Here is a 17655-nt window from a genome sequence, read left to right on the forward strand (position 1 = left end):
ATCTACCACACTACTACTCCTCTAGACTCTGTGAAACTTGGAATCATGCTTGCAAGCACACCTTCAATTGTGCACGGTGTAGGGAGCTTTTTGCATGCACAACTCATGTGATGTAATTGGCTTATGGGCAGATACGTACAGATTTGATAAACAATGTGCAAGCATCATGATGTGGACAGCTAGCCCTTGCCACTCAAAGAGAAGTTTTATGTCACTGTCACCAGGTGATAATACACTGTGTCAGACTTTCATCTCTGTTTGCTCAGCATAAACCCTGCTAGGTGACAGCACGCTCCTTGGATAAACAATTCACTCACTATATAGTAGAATTAGGTCAGATGACAGTATATGTTAAAATTTTACTGACAGTAAACATATTTTGTGGGTTTCTAAATGAGTTACAGTATATTATGTCATGAATTTTATCATACAGTAATCCATTTGAGGTGGTGAGAATCATAAGGGCCTAAAGCACATCACTATTGATTGTGAGATTGTAGCATTTATTCATGCTTCTGAAATGTGTTGATCCTATGGTGAGTCAGGTTTATCAGTGCTGTAGGCCCACATAGTATATATGAAAATTAACAAAAGCTGCGTCACTGATTTCTCTGATATTCACTTAACTTTACTTTGCTAACATGGTATTATTTTTCACAGGTGGTAACACAGCATCCAGTAGATCCCCATGATGTGTTAATTAATTTAGAATATTAATAACTAGGTTATTTAATACAAAATAATCTAGAGGCAACTATATAAATTATGAAATTGAATCAGTTATTGCTTGTTTGAAAAAATATGCATTTTATTACATTAGAAACCAGGTAATACCTACAGCTATGTTTACACAATATAAACTGAACATTCAGTGTTTCAACAGTCTTCTTCTGATGACTCTTTACAATTACCATTCAGACACTGATCACAGACAGTAAGCTAATGTTTCATGCACTTACATCTTCCACACTGATGAAATTAAATCGAGGTTTTACATTCTTATTTCCAGGACAGATGATGCACCTTCTTTTAGCAGTTGACACTTCTTGTGCTGGTTTATCATTGACAGCAGATGTTGATCCACAAAATTAGATCTGTCCTTTAGTGTGTTTCTCTGGGTAAGCAATCCATTGCCCTCTTCTTTAGCTGGCCTTGCACCAAGCCAAATCCAATTTGCCAAAGAAAATCCTTTCTTGCCATTTTTTCAGGGTTATTGCTTTGAAAATTGGAATGCTGTTGATTCCAGCTAGATCAATTATTCAAAAGAATCTCGTCAGAGACTGTCTACTGCACTTCCTTGCAGTTGAGTATGTGGCACACAACTTGTCCACTACATCAACCCCCCCCCCCCCTCCCTTTTGTATCATTGTAGAATGTGATATGTTTGGCTTCTTGTTTACACCAGAGGTAGGGTCTATTGATGTATCTTCAAAGTGGATAGAAGAAATTAACAGCACAGTTGTATTCTTCTTTGGGACATAGGAGAGCGAAATGAAGTGGTTTAGAAAGCCAAACATTGTGGATTTCACATCTCTCTTCTTAGCGACAAATTGAGGAAGGACCTCTAGCTCATTCTTCAGTGTTCTGACATATGTCAGATTTTCCTCCAACAATCTTAGAATGAGGGGAATACTAGAAAACTGGTTATCTCCATTTATGTTCCAACCTATGCCACTCAGTGGTTCTACCAGTCTCATAACCATGGTGAACAACTTGTATGGGACATTATGTTGATTTCCAATGTAAATTTTCATGGAAGTAGTGTACCATGTTTTCACATCTGTTAGAGAGAAGACCTTGAGGCCATACTTGGCTACAGCGACCTCTGAATGGAACAAGTTGCTCATCTACTGTCAAATATTCAGAAGGTATGTAATTGGCTCTGCAGTTGTGTATGAAATGTTCGTATGTAAACCAAACTGATGCCAGTTTGTCTTGTTGTTTATGCTGTCATCGAGTATTCATCATCAAAATGAATGTACCTCTGAAGAAACTGAAAATGATTCAAACTGATTGTTGTTGGAAAAACTTGAATTCCCATTCCCTGTGTATTCCACAATTCGGGCAAGTTTTGGTGATCTGAGTGAATAGATCATTATAACATCAGAAGTCCACTGATGACTTTTACTTCAATATCACCAGTGAAATATGCAGTCCTATCATTTTTATTATTTTCCTTGTATTTATGAATTTTTATGTTTTTACGACTGTAATAGGATTAATAAGGGAGGTATCTTTTAGTGCAGAGAAACAGTCATTGGGAGATTTACATGTCTTTCCCAATCCCTTTACTCCAGAGAGATAAGTTATGATATTTCTCATTCTATCTTCGACCCATTGACTGGCAGAACTTTCCCCATTTTGTACTCTCCTCTTTACCTACCAAAAAATTAGTCAGGTCTGAATCTGCACAATGTGAATCACCAGACTGCTCACTAATGGTATTATGCTCAGACTCGATACCGTAGTCTGACACAGAATCAGAAGACACTCCATCTTCAGAGGCATCTTCATCTGAAACTTCCCCAGCGAAGCAATTGGAAGCCTCTTCTTTCATTGTATGGTGCAGAAATGAAATCAGTTAATGAGAACTCCAAACTTAAAAGCTTCAAACTGACAGGAAAGCATAAGTATGGAAATTTATACCTATTTTTTCACCACTATCTTCTAAAGGAATTGATGTGGGGGTCAAGGAAATCCCCAGCCACTACCGTATTTACTCGAATCTAAGCTGCACTCGAATCTAAGCTGCACTTGAATCTAAGCCGCACCTGAAAAAAAAGACTCGAAATCAAGGAAAAAAAAATTTCCTGAATCTAAGCCCCACCTGAAATTTTCAGACTCAAAATTCAAGGGGAGAGAAAAGTTTTAGACCACACCTCCAAATCGAAACAAAGTTGATCCATTGTAACATGAGACACAATTTAGGTCGAATGGATGAAGATACACCTACAATAGTTTGGTTCGAGTCATACGCTTAACAGTTAAGCTTTACCAAGTAGCCATTGCTATGTGTCAGGCACTCCATCCGTATTTGTATGGGTACCCTTCTTTTTCACATGCTTAGTCTGGTTTGATTCGATTGCTTATTTTGCCTTGATCTGATAAGTGTCATTCTCTTTGTTATAGGTGTGTGTGTCACTCTAAGCTGAAACTGCATTATTGTACTGTCATGCATTGTTTGTCGCATTCTGACAATGAGTGTTTACAACCTGTTGCCGCTCACGGCAGGGCTTGCTTTTGTGCACGCTACCAACACTTACAATAAAAAAAGGAGAGGAACTGTCTCATAAGTGAAACAATGGCAAGAGACTGTTATTTGTTGTTACTTACACTGCTGCTTTCTTTGATAATTATCAACAAGAAATAAATAGACAGTGTATGATAGAAGATGTTCTGAATGAGAGATTAGCGAAAAAATTTCTCCATTTGAAAATCTTTGCAGATGCCTCTTCAGTACATCACATTCTTCACAGAAATTAGAATCATCTTAGATTTAAAAATCTGGCCAGTTGCCGTGCTTCATTTATTCAGCATAAGAATAATATGAATATAAACATGACATGATATTTATATTCTTCTACATTTGCTGTTGTGTCACTCTAGTTTGGTAGTTTATTAGGCAGACAGGATTTAAATGAGATAGCAGCGAACATGAAAGAATACATGGCATAATGTTTACATTCTTTTACCTTTTCTTTTATTTTGTTTACTGATGCAGAGGTTTTGGCGCCAGTATTCATCTTTGTGCCTGCAAGGAATGCCTGTGTAGCGCTCCATACAGTCGACGCCAGAAGTTAGTTGTGCCAGCACCTACCAAAATTTTTCAGAACTTCCGCTTACTTTGCACTCGATTCTAAGCCGCAGATGGGTTTTTGGATTACAAAAAAATGGGAAAAAGTGTGGCTTAGACTCGAGTAAATATGGTAAATAAGTTTCAAACACTACCAACAATGAGCAACACAAGAACTGAAAACTGCTGACAGAAAGTAAACAAAAGTGAGAGAGGATAGCTAGATGGCAGGCAGTGTTACCAACTTTGTTCATATAAATTTAGCTAAACTAATGTGCTGGGGATCTGTCAGACCCCATGATAACAATTAGAGGTTAAGTATGGGATCACAGTGGTGTGCTTTGGTCCCTTATGGGCCTCAGCACCTCCTTTGTATTCTCGTCAGTTGACCATGTTGGTAGACATTACTACTTGAGTTTAATCACTTACACAAATGGCAGTTTGTGTTGGCAGTTTGTTGTTTACTGTGTGGGAATTGGACTTTGTGTGCAGTGTAAACATGAAATTCATTAAATTTATTTTAAAAGCTATAAGGACAGGTCACGAGTCGTGCTTGGGTAGCTCAGTCGGTAGTGTGCTTGGTCATGAAAGGCAAAGGTCCCGAGTTCGGGTCTTGGTTTGGCAGACAGCTTTAATCTGCCAGGAAGTTTTTTATGAGCACACACACTGATTCAGAGTGAAAATCTCATTCTGGAAACATAAAAGTAAATTACCAGGAAAAGGTAGCCGCAAAGGCCCAGGGCCTCTGGGAACAGATCCTTTATGTGAGAGAGTGACAAAATCAAATAATCATGACTACCAGCAAACATTTAATAAGAAAGTGTATAGTTGGCACCAGCTGTTGTGTGGGTGCAGTGTAATAATATATGATTTTCAGCCCAGAAGTAAATTCGTGAACTAATACATCTGTTAGGGATCTAGTACATTCGTCCAAAAAAATTGAAAAGCATGAAAACTCCCACTTAGAGAAAAATGCAAAATGGAGAGTTCCAAAAGCTTACACATTATTTTGCTATTGCCCTAAACTTAATAATAATTATTATCATTATTACTGCTCTTATTATTATTGGCAGTAGCTGTAGTTGTATAAACTAATTAGTAAGCATAACTGTTATACAGCAGATGCTATAATTTCACAATCTCAAATTTATCTGAATCTAAAAACTTGTGAACACCCACAGTATATTGAGTGGATCGAGATGTTATGTACAGTAATATCGAACCCAGCACTAAGTACTCACTCATTTGTAGTGAATTAACTTTATTTTGATCATGTCGGTAAAAACACTTCCACTCGAATACAGAGTTCAGTACACACTGATATCAACAGTTTTCAAAGAAGTCCATTCTCAAAGATGAGGCAGTCGACTCTTGCAGTTGATAACCACCACAGGGCCCCCACCAGTACTGCAGAGTAGAGTAAGGATGATGAGAGGTGAGAGGCACGTGCGCACCCGGGCGCCTGATGGTGCAGGTGCATGTGACCGATCATGTCACGGCAGGCGCTAGTGCGAGGTGCGATCGGACCGTTTTCTCGATGTCTTGGTAGGCACAACCAAGGGAGGGAAGGACGCAGAAGGTGTCCACAGGTTGACCGTGTTATGCTGCTGATGGCATGGTGGAAGCAGAAGGCAGCGACGTGTCAGTGGGGAGAAAATAATCGTGCTGAGGCCGTGTGGCGCAGTGGGGTTTTGAACCGATCAAAGGTGCGGAGTGCGTCGAAGATGCAATGCTATGTATTGCCAAAGTATTTGCCAGCGTGCGCTGTGGTAAGTGCAACATGTCTGGTAACAGTTTGTTATTGGCCGTATGACATAAAGGAGCAAGCATGCTGTGGCTTAACAGGTTGCATAAGAGATGGCGGATGAGCAACACTCGCGGTAATGATGGAGTTATAGAGGCACTTGACGTCAGAGCAGGGGAGAAAACAGCAAGCTGCACATGACTGACCTAGGTGGCAGATGACTTTGGTGTAGACAGAAGCGTCACCTCAGAGTCCGTGGATGGTGAGTTTGTTACAGCGGGAGATGGCAGGATGTTCCGAGCGGTGTTGACAGTGTTGGTGTTTTGATGTGCAAAACAGCCGTGATCGAAGGTTGGGGGCCATGGCCATGAGTCCTGTGCATGAGGCATGGCGATGGTGAGAGGTGGTGGTAGGCGGACGTGGTCGGTGAAACCGTGGTCGGAGCAGGAAGGCGATGAGACGTAATGTGAACATGAAGAAGTCAAATCGGCGAATGAACTACTGGTCCATGGCAGAAAGGCGACACAGTTCAATGGAACTGGAGCTGTGTGTGTGCTGTCACTGTCGACGCTGCAGTCGAGTCGTAAGGCTGCAAGCTGCTCGTGCGAAACTGCAGCACGGTCGTGTGTCGGAGCGGAGAGATGCTCACTCGTCAAAGCAGAAATGGCAGATGTGTTGGTCGTACATTGCAGAGGTAGTGAAGAGGGCGGCAAAGCAAGTGGCACTGGAATGCGGCTGGTTATGCCGTGGCACACAAACAAAGTGTCTGGAACTACCAAGGAAAGGTGGCAGCAGCGTAAATAAGTTGCTTGTATCACATCAGTAACGTAGAATGTCCACTTTAGGCAGCGTGATGATGACAGTTGTGACATCTGGGACATAGATCCATATAGCGTGATCGTCAGGGTATTAGTTGTAGCTGGTAGTAATGGCAAAGGATCGTCAGCAGTTGGCGGCAGAACAACGATAGGAGCATGTCGTTGCATGTCGTGCTCAGTCGGTGTCGGCTGCAGCATGTGTAACTGATCTTGTACCAACAAGTTGTATGCCGCAATTTGCTCACGTAGCTGTTGCAGTTGTTCAGTCGAAAATGTATGTCATGAAGCAGTCTGCTGTGTACCATTGAGTAAGATAGGGTCAAAACCAGAATCTGTCTCTATCAAAGGGTAACCTGGTATACAAGACAAGGTCTGCCGCACAGTATTGAGGTCACAGTTTGAGTAAAAGAGATCGTGTGTGCGATCGTGAATGTGAAACTCAGTACTCAGCGGCGGTGGAGTGAGAACATGTTCATTGCTGTATGCAGCATTGATACCACTGAAATCATCTTCTAGGGTGGGTGAACAAGTTGCGGGCGTGATTGAGTAGTGAATGGCCGGGCAGTAAGCGTGCATTGTGTCGGCGAGTTGTTGACAAGATGTAGGTGCGGTAGCCATGGCGGGATCACATGTCACGCAGCTGTTTTGTTTTGACTGGGTCGAGCCAGCAGGTGGCAGCCATGACGTCACTGTCAGTAGCGGTTGGGCAGAGTCAGTGCGGCTCAGGTGCTGTGTAGAGGGAGGCGTGGCACGTCCAGTGTTGCAGTGAGAAACAGCCGGCATTGTCGTCAGTGTAATTGGTGCATTGTCATTGATCAGTAGGATGTCCTTGACGAAACTGTTCCTCTGAATTCGACCAGGCATGCAATTTAGCCGTAGTTTGGAGTTCATGCGAACTGGGATTTGTAACATAGTCCCCGTTTGTTGCAGTCCATTGTTTGGCTTGATTGTCCGGTATCGAAGCACTGCACAAAGTTAATTCATTACACAAAGCAAGTCAAAATAGTCCAAATTAATCAGTGAAGGAGCACTGCAGTGTCCAGAAGTGGAATTACCGACGTGTTGAGCAGTTTCAATGGACAACGTGTCAGGAATTTACACATTAATTACACTTCCTGTACACTGCATTCAGATGCGGCACGATGCGTAGTTGATGGACATAGAAATCTGACAAAGGGGTTGCTGCAATGTTTGTCCATGGCAATGTTCCAGTACACATTTCTGGCGTCATAAGCAGCATTCGTGAGCGGCAGGGTCACCGGTGAGGGGATTGAGATGTTACGTATGGTAATATTGAACCCAACATTAAGTACTCGCTCGTTTATAATGAATTGCCTTTATTTTGATCATGTCGGTACAAACACATCTGCTCAAATACAGAGTTCAGAACACACTGAGATCAACAGTTTTCAAACAAAAAGTGAGCTTCATCTTCATTCCAAGTTGATATCTTGGGTTGGTAATCTATCTCGAAAGAATTGCTTAAGTGTTGAAATCTCCTGACTTTTGTAATCCACCCTTGCACTCAATGTATCACTGTTTACATGAGGTCATGTGAATCTCAGATATTCATTTCCCCATTCTTAAGTATGGGCAATGGTCTTTATAATACTTTCCACGTAAATGCTAATACAGATGCAAAAAAAAACACAGCTCAAAATAATAATAATAATAATTAATGTAGAGCAATGAAATTTCAGGATATATTTGTCTATGTAATGAACATGAGTGATTAACATTGCAAGATCACAGGTTAATGTAAGTATGAGATAATCCATTGCAAATGGGAAATACTGGAACAGTAATCAGCACTGTAACCACCAGAATGTTGAATGCAAGCAAGAAAACATGCATGTATTGTGTCGTACCAGTGCTGCAAGTCAGTTTGTAGGAAGGAATTCCATGGCTCTTGCACTTGGCTGGCCAATACAAGGACACTTAATGCTGTTCGTGGATGACATTGGGTTGCCTGATGATGCCCCATAAGTACTCAGTTGGAGACAGATCTGGTGATCAAACTTCACTATCAGCCAGTTGATCACCACTACTCACTTGTGGCAGCAGGGTCTTTCATTACCCTACTCATAGAACACTAGCCCGCCAGGACCTAAACAGTTTGGCAACACACATAAATAGTGCTACACCTCAAAGCCTTCTCAGCCCAGATGTGAGTGTTTTTTGAATCAAAGAGCCTGTTATCAACATGACCAGTCCACACGCTAACAGATTGCCAGCAGGACTCCAGCCAACACCGTTGGTTGGATCAATTGAGAAAACTGTAAAATTATGAGGCATAATGATTCGCCAGTCTCTGTCCTAAGTGGTGAATTTCTTCATACTGATGACAGACACATGTACAAGTCAAGGCATAAGGGATGCTGTCTTGTACTTCATACGGATCTTTTGGCAGTTCTAAATATTCTGCCCCCTGACACTATGTACTGGCTAGCCATTCTTTTCATAATTTTACAATACTGTAAACTGGAAGTCAGCCAGTCCCCATGATACATCTAGACCATGATACATCTAGCTGAAGGATAGTTGACTTGGATTCACCACACTGTGTGCAATGTGGGTTATAAATTAGTCCATCCATATTGGTTACCTATAAGCATTCCTCCAAGATCCTTACCTTGTGAGTACTTACAATTACAGAGTGCAAACTTGGGGACTAGTCACTGCTTGATTCCTGCAATTATCACTTTTGTATCTTATGAAACCTGATGTAGTTTATATTTATGTCAGACACATAAAGTATGTGTTGTATTTTCAAATTTATGTATTGCATAATGTTATTAAATTAGCAAAATGTATTGCAAATTAGATTAGTTAAATTTTAATACTTTTACAGACAGTCTCTCACCAGAATCAACAGGCAGTAGTGGAGGAGTTCCATTCACACAAGTGGAGCTTCTAGAAGCAACACACAGAGGACTGCATAAATTTATACCTCGACACCATGATGAGATAGAGGTGGAAATTGGTGATCCCATATATGTACAAAAAGAGGCTGATGATCTGTGGTGTGAAGGTATTAAACTCTCTTAACAGTCACTAAATTCTAAGAAAATTTTAATATTTTTTGGCCTAGTATACAAAGATTCCTCCATGATTTTCAGCATGGAGGCAGGACATAGTTGACATAGTGAAATGAATTTTTCCTTGTAATTCACTACCAATAAATTTTTATTGCCTGAGATGCATGTGTTTTACAGCTAATGTTTATAAACCATACTCAAGCTGAAAGATCTAAATATGTTTACAGGATTTAAGATTTCCCTAAATACATGGTTTATCTCGTGAAACTATTTTGAACTACTACCAATGAATAATAAGTAGCTCTTTCACAAAGATTTTTGCTAATTCTACTCTAAAAGTGTGTCACTCTTACAAATGTATAGTCTACTGTCAGATACCTTCTTCATAACAATAACAGTTAAGCAGTTCCATAAAATTAGCATATTTTTTAAAAAATTGTTAGGCTCCAGTTGCCTTTGCTGATGTGCAAGATGAGACGTATTGGAAATGATCAAAGTAAAAATTAAAATTTAAAGTGGTCTCTTATCTCCAAACACACTGACCTGCACATTATGAGCACCTATCTCGCCATTAAGAAATGCAGTGGTAAGTATTTGATCAACAGAGTTTGCAAGCCCTCAGATGAAAAGAGACCACTGAATAACTATGAAACCTAGAACAGATTTCTAAAAGACATATAACCTGATTCACGAAACAAAGGACATATTAGCTAAAATTGACAACACCTTTGGAAGAAATTAATATCAAGAAATAAAAAGAATAACCACAGGTTTGCTTCCTAACTGTGTGCTGGTTCATTACCAAAAATTTTGGCAGATATCTATGGAAACAGAATCAAATGAATTTCTTTCCCATAAATAAAGACAAATAGTCATTCTGTAATGTAAAAGGGAATTTAGGCTGAGTTAGCTGCAGTATGTGACAATGTATCATGAGAGAGAACAAAACAAGTGGGGTCTGATGCAAAGAAACTCAACCACATTGAATCAGTCATTAAGATCTGCTTTATACCTTATAATATACTGAAGCAGCCAGGCACCAAGCACTGCCCAGACCCACGAGAACACTCATGAAATCATGTATGGCAAGATCAGTACTGATATTCACAGTCTTAAGTGTCCGGTACAGCATACATAACAAGAGAACTGAATGAACAGAGTCCATGTTTTCCATTTAAGCAAACCTTGGGATCAATGGTTTATTATGGGATTTATTATGACCTCATTAACAGTATCATTTGTCAGAGCCAAAAAGCAATGCAAAGATGCGTCTAGCTGGATTAAGGTATAAATAAGCTTCGAAGGCCATAGGGGATGCTCAACATCAAACTCAGATATAAATATAGGCAAAATATTAACAATACCTTACATTTTAGTTGGAATTTAGGCAGCAAAGTACACACAATACAACTGTTCACAGCTACTGAAGCAGTAGGTCAGCTGTAAATATGGAATAATCAAGATGACTAGAAATCCTAAAACATAGCATCCATCAATGTGATGAAGAAACCTCAGAAATCACTCAGTCAGGATGGAGAACAAAGGAATTTCAACTGTATACCTCCAGAATATAGGTCCAATTATATCTCTAATTTATTTATTTATTTATTTATTTATTTATTGTTTTGGTGAACCATGTTGTGACAATATCACAGGATATGGAAGTTTCAGAAATCTGTGGTAGCACATAAAAGCAAAACAAATTGATTTCATATTAAGTAAACAGTAACTTAGGCTCTACTACAGAAAATCAATTTCGAGAGATAAATAAATATTACAAAATAATAAAAAACAAAGATTCCAAGACTTACCAAGCGTGAAAGTGCCAGTAGACAGGCACAATAAAATAACACACAAACACACACACACAAAATTTCTAGCTTTCACAACCAATGGTTGCTTCTTCAGGAAAGAGGGAAGGAGAGGGAAAGATGAAAGGATGCGGGTTTTAAGGGAGAGGGTAAGGAGTCATTCCAATCGCGGGAGCGGAAAGACTTACCTTAAGGGGAAAAAAGGACAGGTGTACACTCGCACACACACATATCCATCCGCACATACACAGACACAAGCAGACATCTTATTAAGCACACCAAAGAGAATATATATTGTGCAGTGGATGTAAGGATTCCAAGTTTCTTAGAAAGATTCCTGTGTGTGGCTCTAGGATGGACTCCATACATGATCCTTATGGTTCTTTTTTGTGTACACAGTACTTTTTTAGCCAGTGACTGAGTTCTCCAAAATATAATTCCATATGCCATAATGGTGGGAAAATAATCATAATAGGCTGACTTCATGGTTTCCATATTTCTATAAGAAGAAACAATGCATAATGTGTAAGCTGCTGCACTCAGTCTTTGACACTGATCCAGGATGTGGTTTGACAAGTTCAGTTTTCTGTCAACCTGCAAGTCTAGGTATTTTGAGGTATCTGCCCTGGTTATCTATTACTTGCTCACCTATTTTTATTACTATTTCTTCATCTTTGAATGTTGTGTGGAACTGAATGTAGTTTGTTTTAGTGTAACTTAAAGAAATGTGATTAATATTAAACCAATTCACTGTTTCACTTAAAAATTTATTTGCTGTTTCCTCAAATTTATCTACTGAATTATCAATAAACAGTGTTGTGTCATCAGCAAAAATTGTGAATCTACGATATTCTCAACAGAGAGGCAGATCATTTATAAAAATAATAAAAATTAGGGGGCCGAGAACTGAGCCATGGGGCACTCCACATGTGATGGTACCCCATTCTGAAGATAATGAGACTCCATTTTGACTATCCACTACCACTTTTTGTTTCCTCTTTGACAGGTACGAGTCAAGCCATTTCCCTGATGAACCACTTATACCGAGATGTGTAGCTTTTTGTACAAGAATCTGGTGACTGACACAGTCAAATGCTTTTGTTAGATCCCAAAAAATCCCAACCACCTTAAGCTCTTTGTTGAATGATTCCAAGACATTGCCAGCAAATGCAAATATCGTATCTTCTGTTGACAAACCATTCTGAAATCTAAACAGACTTTTGCTCAGGATATTTTCATCTCTGAAATGCTTAACTATCCCAGCATGCATTAGTTTCTCTAAAACCTTTGAAAAACTTGTCAGTAGTGATATTTGCTGATAGTTAGTAGCATCTGTCTTATCTCCCTTCATATACAGCAGTTTTACAACAGCATACTTAAGCCTACTAGGAATTATTCCTTGCTTAAGTGATGCACCAAAAATGTGGCAAAGGACTTTACTTACATGGCTACAGCAGTATTTTAATAATTTGTTAGAAATATTGTCAATTCCAGTATAGTTTTTTACTTTTCAGGGATTTAATGGCTCTTTGAATTTCTTGAACCGTGACTGTTGTTACCTTTGTGTGTTGTACTTTGGCTTTCAAAAGATTGATGGCTTGGTTCATGAAGCCTTGTAAACCTATTTTTTCTGTTACTGTTAAAAAATGTTTGTTTATTGTGTCTGCAACTATTTTTGCATTGCTAACAAGATGGCCTTCATTTTTTATTTGGATATTTTCACTACAAACTGCATTTTTCCTTGTTTCCATCTTTACAAAATTATGAATAGCTTTTACTTTATTGCTCAAGTAATCAAATTCTGCCTTCACACACATGTTCTTTGTTGCTTGTATTGTCTTATTCAGAACTTTATTGTAGAGTTTATAGTGCATACTCCTACTGGGACCATTTGATCTCTTGGCTGCTGCATATAGTTCTCTTCTTGTTTTACAAGAAATTTTGATGCCTTTAGTAATCCAATGCTTGTTTACAGATTTTAACAGGGTTCCTCTCACTGACTTTTTGGCAAGGTTTCTTCAAAAAAAAACTTGTAACTTTGTTGATAAATATATTAAATTTTGAGTTAACATCAAATGTTATTTCCTTATCCACAAATACATTATCTGTTAAAGTGCTAGAACTACTCTAGTTGGAGTTTCCACCACTGGTACTAAGTTGTAACAACACATCAGGTGTTGAAAGTCCATTTTGTTTCTATTTTCTGTTAAAATGTCCACATTGAAGCCACCCATAACAATGGTTGATTTAGTTTTCCTACATAGGCGGGATAGAAGTTATTCTATTTGGCTCAGAAATACATTCAGATTTCCAGCACGTGCCCTGTAAATAGTCAGTACAATAACTGTTGCAATGTCTGCTGTTAACTCAATGGTACACACCTCAAAATGCTGTTCATCACAGTATTTGCTTACATCTAGAGATTTATGCACTACATTGTTTTTTACAAATATTGCAACTCCACCTTTTCTCATAATAGATCTACAGTAATGTTCAGCTAAACTCAAGTTCTCGATTTGTAGCATGTAACATGATGTTCTGAGAACCACAGTATAGCAGGCTCACTTTCACACTCATGTTTTAAATTTATTAGCAACTTTATTCTTAAGACTACTGTTGTGACTCGCCGATCTTTCAAAGTGCCGCCGTGCAGTTACATGCGTCCTCTACATGCGGAGCTGTCTGCCAGTCATGCAGCAGTAGTGCCACCTAAGCGGCCAGCCAGCCAGCGGCCGCTAGACTCAGACTCAGTTATGATTTGACTGTTAAAGTGAGACACATCTTACTCTGTTTACTTGATCTGTGACTTTCATGTATTGCATCGTCCTTGAAATATATTTGTTCAACTTGAATTTATAACAATTGGTGATGAGGTAGTGAATTTTTCTTTTTCATCGTTGACCCACTTGTTTCCATGGCTACTTTAGAACAACTATTGCAAGGTCTCATAGAACAGCAAACACTTCTCACAAATGCGATTCGTGATTTCGTCATGGCATCAAATGTGGGGCATCTCTCATCATTGTCTCTACCTCCTTATGATGAGATGGTGGAAGACTTTTCTGATAACGAAAAACGTCTTCAACAGCACTTCTTAGCATTTCATGTCACGGACGATGAAACATGTAAATCTCTGTTCCTTTCATGGATTTCACCTCAAATGTATCAGTTGTTGTTGCAATTGGCTCCTTTGAAAGATCATGCATCTTTATCCTTTGCTGAAATGTGCTCACTTCTGTCCATCTATTTTCAAAAGCATACGCATGTGGTAGTCTCTCGTGTTGCCTTTTATCGTTGTCATAAACAACGGAATCAATCCTATCGCGCTTGGGCTGCTGAACTCCATGGCCTCAGTAGACAGTGTCAGTTTGTTACTGAAGTTCACAAAGAATCCTATGCCGATTCCGTGGTACGGGATGCTATTATCTGGTTAGCGCCCAACAAAGAAGTTAGGCAACGTGCCCTCCAGTTGGCAAATCCGACTCTAGATGAAGTCCTATCTATCACTCAGTCTTTTGCAGTTTCTCGCTCTGCTGGAGCACAAATAGAGGCATGGGGTGACATCAGGGAAATACAACCTCTGTGCGCTGTTGACGAAGCGTGTGACGTGTCCCCGCCATCCGACATGGTCACAATATGCTCCCAAGTGCAGCCTCGGCCTAACCGTAAACAAACCTCTCAGAAACTGCAGCAACTTCCTCCATGTCAACGTTGTTTTACAAAACATTCACGAGAGGATTGTCCACAACATTGGGGTGTGTGTAACAAATGCAAAAAAAAAGGGTCATGTGTCATCTGTTTGCAAATCCGACCACATCCATGAGGTTCATGAACATGGGGCTGATTCTGATGCTGTGTTGTCTGTTAATTGTACTTCTTCCCTTTCAGGGAAATTATTCCTCACTGTCCAAATACTTGGTCGAGATGTTCACATGCAAGTGGATACTGGTTCTGCTGCCACTATCATCAATTCTCAGATGTATCTTCAGTTGGGTTCTCCTATCCTGTCACCTGTCACTAGGCAATTACGGACTTAAAATAAACAGAAGATTTCTCTCTTGGGACAATTTGATGCTGAGGTATCTTACAAATCTGTCATTCACACTGTTCCCATATTTGTGGCCGACCATAGTAATGCGGAGAATCTTTTCGGTTTTGATGCCTTTCGCGTTTTTGGGTTCTCCATAGATGACTCTGTCAATATTGTCTCTGATGCTATTCCTTATGCTCATCTGGATTCCTTGTTGATGACATTTTTGTCCCTTTTTTCTCCTGGGTTAGGTCATGCAAACGACTTTGAAGCTCATATCACTCTCAAACCCACTGCTCGGCCTAAGTTTTTTTGGGCTCGGCCCATTCCTGTGGCCCTTCGTGATCAGGTCAAACGGGAGCTGGATCATCTCACTGCTTCCTGTCACTTCCAGTGAGTGGTCCTCTCCTGTCACTGTCGTTGCTAAGCCAAATGGTGCTATTCATCTCTGTGGCAATTTCAAGGCCACTGTAAATGCTCAATGCCTTATTGACACTTACCCTATGCCTCGACCTGAAGAATTGTTCAGTAAACTTGCTGGAGGCCAGTATTTTTCAAAATTGACCTGTCAGAAGCCTATCAACTTCCTCTCGACGCTGCTTCCCAACAGTTTCTGGTCCTTAACACACCTTTCGGCCTCTATCAATACCAACGACTACCATTCGGGGTTGCCAGCGCCCCTGCTCTCTTTCAGCGATTCTTGGAACAATTATTGCTCACTGTCCCTGGGTGTATAAATTACATGGACGACATTGTGGTCACTGGCTCTACCACTGAGGAACATCTTCAGAATCTCTGCACACTTTTTCATGTCTTACAGACTGCCGGTCTTCAGTGTAATCTTCAGAAATCAAAATTTTTTCAGTCATCTATCATGTACTTGGGGTTTCAACTCTCTCAGGATGGCATTCGTCCACTTCAGCAAACTGTCACTGCGATCAATGCCCTTTCTCACCCTAAACCTGTTAAGGAACTGCAGGCCTTCTTGTGGAAAATAGCATACTGTCACAGGTTATTACCATCTGCTGCTTCGGTGGCTCAGCCGTTGCATCGCCTGTTGCATAAAAATGTGCCATTTCACTGGTACGTGTCATGCGATGCGGCTTTCCAGAAATTGAAGACTATGCTGAAACAAGCCCCCTGCCTGGCTTCCTATCGACCTGGCCAACATCTTGTTCTTACCATGGACGCCTCTCAATACGGGGTCAGTGCAGTCCTTGCGCACCATTTTTCTGACAGTTCTGAACAACCCATTGCTTATGCCTCCAAAACACTCATGGTTGCCCAACAAAAGTATTCTCAAATTGAAAAAGAAGTTTTGGCCATTATTTATGCTCTTCATAAGTTTGGTATTTTTCTCTATGGACCCAAATTTCATCTTGTTATGGATCACAAACCACTTGTTTCCTTGTTTCATCCGTCAATGTCACTTCCCGACAAGGCTGCACACGGCCTCCAGCATTGGGCTCTTTACTTGTCTCGCTTCATTTATGAGATTCATTTCCAGCCGATGGCTCAACATGCGAATGCTGATGCAGTCTCGCCTTCCCACGGGCCCTGATCTGGCAATTGATAGGGATGAACTCTTGTGTTTCCACCTGGATGTTGCTGAGCAGCGGGTTTTGGATGGGTTCTCCATCACCGGGGACCGGCTGGCGGCTGTTACGGGTTCTAACTCTACCCTCTCCCGGGTACTCAGAAGTGTTGGCCAGATCGTCCGTCCACTAAGACTTCTGATCCATTGCAGAACTACTACGCTTTGCATTACCGCCTCACGGCTAGGGATGGTGTTATCCTCCTTTCCACCGAAAATGCTTCGCCACATGTTGTGGTACCTGCGTCTTTGTGTGCTTCGGTCTTGCGCCTATTCCACCAAGGGCACTGGGGTGTGTCTGCACAAAATGTCTGGCGCACCGTCATGTGTACTGGCCTGGAATCGACTCTGAAATCGCACACATGGTCGCTGCCTGTGGCCCTTGTGCATCACAGGCCGCAGCCCCAAAGTCACCTTTGTCACCATGGCCTTCACCTGAGAAGCCCTGGGAGCATATTCATGCTGACTTCACGGGACCTTTTTTACGTACTTATTGGCTTCTCATTATTGACGCCTACTCTAACTTTCCTTTCATTGTCCGTTGCACATCGCCTACCATCGCAGCAACCACCAATGCTTTAGCTCACATTTTCTCTTTGGAAGGCCTTCCCTCTACTCTTGTTACTGATAATGGTCCGCAGTTTTCCTCTTCCAATTTTGCAGATTTTTGTGCCCATCATGGCGTCATGCATGTCACGGTCCCTCCGTTCCATCCACAGTCGAATGGTGAGGCTGAAGGACTGGTCCGCACATTTAAGGCTTTGATGAGGAAACTCCTAACTTCTTCTGATGCTGATGATGCACTTCTCCAATTTCTGGCTTCTTAC

At 40.7% G+C, this 17655-nt stretch overlaps 1 protein-coding gene across 1 annotated transcript in view; it reads left to right on the plus strand.

Annotated features, from left to right (window-relative positions):
• LOC126267308 (JNK-interacting protein 1) overlaps positions 1 to 17655 on the plus strand; it is a 330701-nt gene that overhangs the window by 276811 nt on the left and 36235 nt on the right. Inside the window, exon 5 of the mRNA XM_049972394.1 lies at positions 9207 to 9386. Within this exon, the coding sequence (XP_049828351.1) occupies positions 9207 to 9386 (180 nt within the window). The remainder of the gene's footprint in view (positions 1 to 9206; positions 9387 to 17655) is intronic.

Source organism: Schistocerca gregaria, chromosome 4, assembly GCF_023897955.1.
Source record: "Schistocerca gregaria isolate iqSchGreg1 chromosome 4, iqSchGreg1.2, whole genome shotgun sequence".
Taxonomy (NCBI): Eukaryota; Metazoa; Arthropoda; class Insecta; order Orthoptera; family Acrididae; genus Schistocerca; species Schistocerca gregaria.